Source organism: Mandrillus leucophaeus, unplaced genomic scaffold (genome assembly GCF_000951045.1).
Source record: "Mandrillus leucophaeus isolate KB7577 unplaced genomic scaffold, Mleu.le_1.0 Scaffold659, whole genome shotgun sequence".
Lineage (NCBI taxonomy): Eukaryota > Metazoa > Chordata > Mammalia > Primates > Cercopithecidae > Mandrillus > Mandrillus leucophaeus.
In genome coordinates, this window is record NW_012107130.1 from 761449 (window position 1) to 763678 (window position 2230).

The following is a 2230-nucleotide window of genomic DNA, read 5'->3' on the forward strand; positions in this document are numbered from 1 at the left end:
AGCGCGCGCGGTGGCTCCCGGCAGCCGAGCCAAGCTGCCCTTTCGCCGCCGCTCTACACAGGGCGCTCTGGCATAACTACTGCAGAGGGGCTGCAGGCTCGAGCGCGCTGATTGGCTTCCCAGCAGCCGTCCCCTCTGACTGGCTCTGGGAGAAGTTCCCCAGCCTCACTCCTCCTTCCCGCCGCTCATTGGCTTACAGCCTGGAGGGCTTTTCCCTTTAGGATTTTTGCCTCCTTTTCATCCTTCCTGGGGGCAGGTGGGGGTCCCTGGCTTAGGTGCCCCTCCGCTTCGCCACAGGCCTTCTTTCAGCCTGTGCCAGCTCTTTCCTGGCCAACAGAGCCACACAAGGTATTCCTTCACACAAAATCCACCTCCTCATTCTACTCTCTGAGGAGCTTCCCGCGAACCGTTTTCCTAACGCAGCTCTGACCAGGTTCTCAAAGCCAACCCGCAAATAGTCACGTTCAGGAACAGCCAGGGACCACTGGGCTTTTCACAACCTGCCTCACCTTTGAATACTGTATCTTAAGAGTCTGAAAGCCCCTGTGGCTTGCTAGATTTGATTCAATAGAGCCACACAAAGTCAGAGAAAGCACCTGATTCTGGGGCGTTAAAAGAAAATCTACTGCACGAGAGTCCCAGGTGGCCCTTCAAGAGGCAAAGCCTAACTAGTTACAACGAAATAACCAGGGGCTTAAAGCTAGCCTAACTCATTAGAAAATCATTACACAGCAAATTTATTGAGCCAAAGCTAGCCTATTTCATAGATGGAGTAGAAGGCTATTTGAAAGATCTTCTACACCCAAATCCCAGCTCTCCTGCTTAGATTTCACCATTAGAAATCCAGTTCTTTGAGAATCAAATATCTCTCCGAGGAGGAATACATTTTGGTCATTGCCTATATGCTGGTAAGGAGGGATCTTTAGCATGGATTCTTTTCATGATCCTCCACACCCTACTCCACTAGAGAACTCAATAAGTATTTGTATGATGAAATTACTTAACACCTCTGCATGAATTAGTTTGTCATCTGAGGTTTTGTTTCTGACCTAGGTGAAAGTAGGTTTTGAGGGAGAACCTCAGCACCAGGAAATTGTCTGGGGTGTGCAAGGTCAGGGGAGAGGAGGTTGTGTTCCAGGACCCATGGGCTGAGAAGGGAGACAGAGAGAGGAAGGTCACGGTGGAAGTTCATTTATCCATTTATTCATTCGGTAACAAATATTTGAACTCCTACTGTGTTCCAGGCACTGTAGATTACAAACAGACAATGAGGATACAAAGATTAACCAACCCGTGGTACCTGACCTCAAAGAACTGCAAACTAATGGGGAAAACAACCAAGTCGAATGTTAACCCACTGTGTGAATGCTAAGATAAGAAAGTTCTAAGGGTTACTAAGAGGGGGAATCGGAGAAAGCGTGCCGGAGATGATGACCTAAACTCAGACCAGTAGGAGTTTAGGTGAGACAAGCAGATGGGGAGAAGGGTGCTGAGGCAAAGAAAGCAGTGTAAACAAAGACACTGAGGGGAGAGGGCTTGGCATGGCCCATTTGGAAGGTGGGAGGTGCAAGTAATGATTTCATGTTGGGGAGTTGGAAGAGCTAAGGTGAGAGAGGTAAGCAAGGGCCAGATTATGCAGTCTTGAAGCCATGTGGAGGAGCCTGGGGAACCACTTAAGGAAATTTTCAGCACGGTGGGGGAAGGGGGCGCCGTGATCACATTTGCCTGATTAAAAGATCTCTCCAGCAGCACTGTGGAGAATGGCTTGGAGAAGGAAAATGATTGGAAGCAAGGAGACCAGTTCAGAGGCTGTGAAAATAATTCAGACAAGAAATGATAAAGTCCTGTAGCAGAGAAGATTTGGAAATGGAAAAAAATTACTGGAGATATTTAGCATATAGCGTTAAAAGGGTATAATGACCTAGTGGATATGGGGGATGGGAGAGAAGGAGTCAAGGACGGAGGGCCCATTCACTCTTTTTTCAACAAACATTTGAGTGCGGCCAATGTATCTGGCATTCTTCTCCTACTTCATAATTTTGCCTGGGGCTAGGCCTGCGCCTGCATTGAACATTTGACAAATGACATATCCACTTTAAAAGAAACACCAATTAAGAGTCATAATTTGGCTGGTGAGTTTGATATGTTCCACCTGTGGAGCCCTGTGACCAAAGGGCAGATTGGAAGGCAAGCATTGATTGAATTTCATGACCTTGCAGAGGAAGACATG

At 47.6% G+C, this 2230-nt stretch overlaps 1 protein-coding gene across 1 annotated transcript in view; it reads right to left on the bottom strand.

Moving 5' to 3' along the window:
* GPC3 (glypican 3) overlaps positions 1–936 on the bottom strand; it is a 461965-nt gene extending 461029 nt beyond the window's left edge. Inside the window, exon 1 of the mRNA XM_012001312.1 lies at positions 899–936. Coding sequence (XP_011856702.1) covers positions 899–929 — 31 coding nt within the window. The 5' untranslated portion in view covers positions 930–936. The remainder of the gene's footprint in view (positions 1–898) is intronic.
* Positions 937–2230: the final 1294 nt, after the last annotated feature.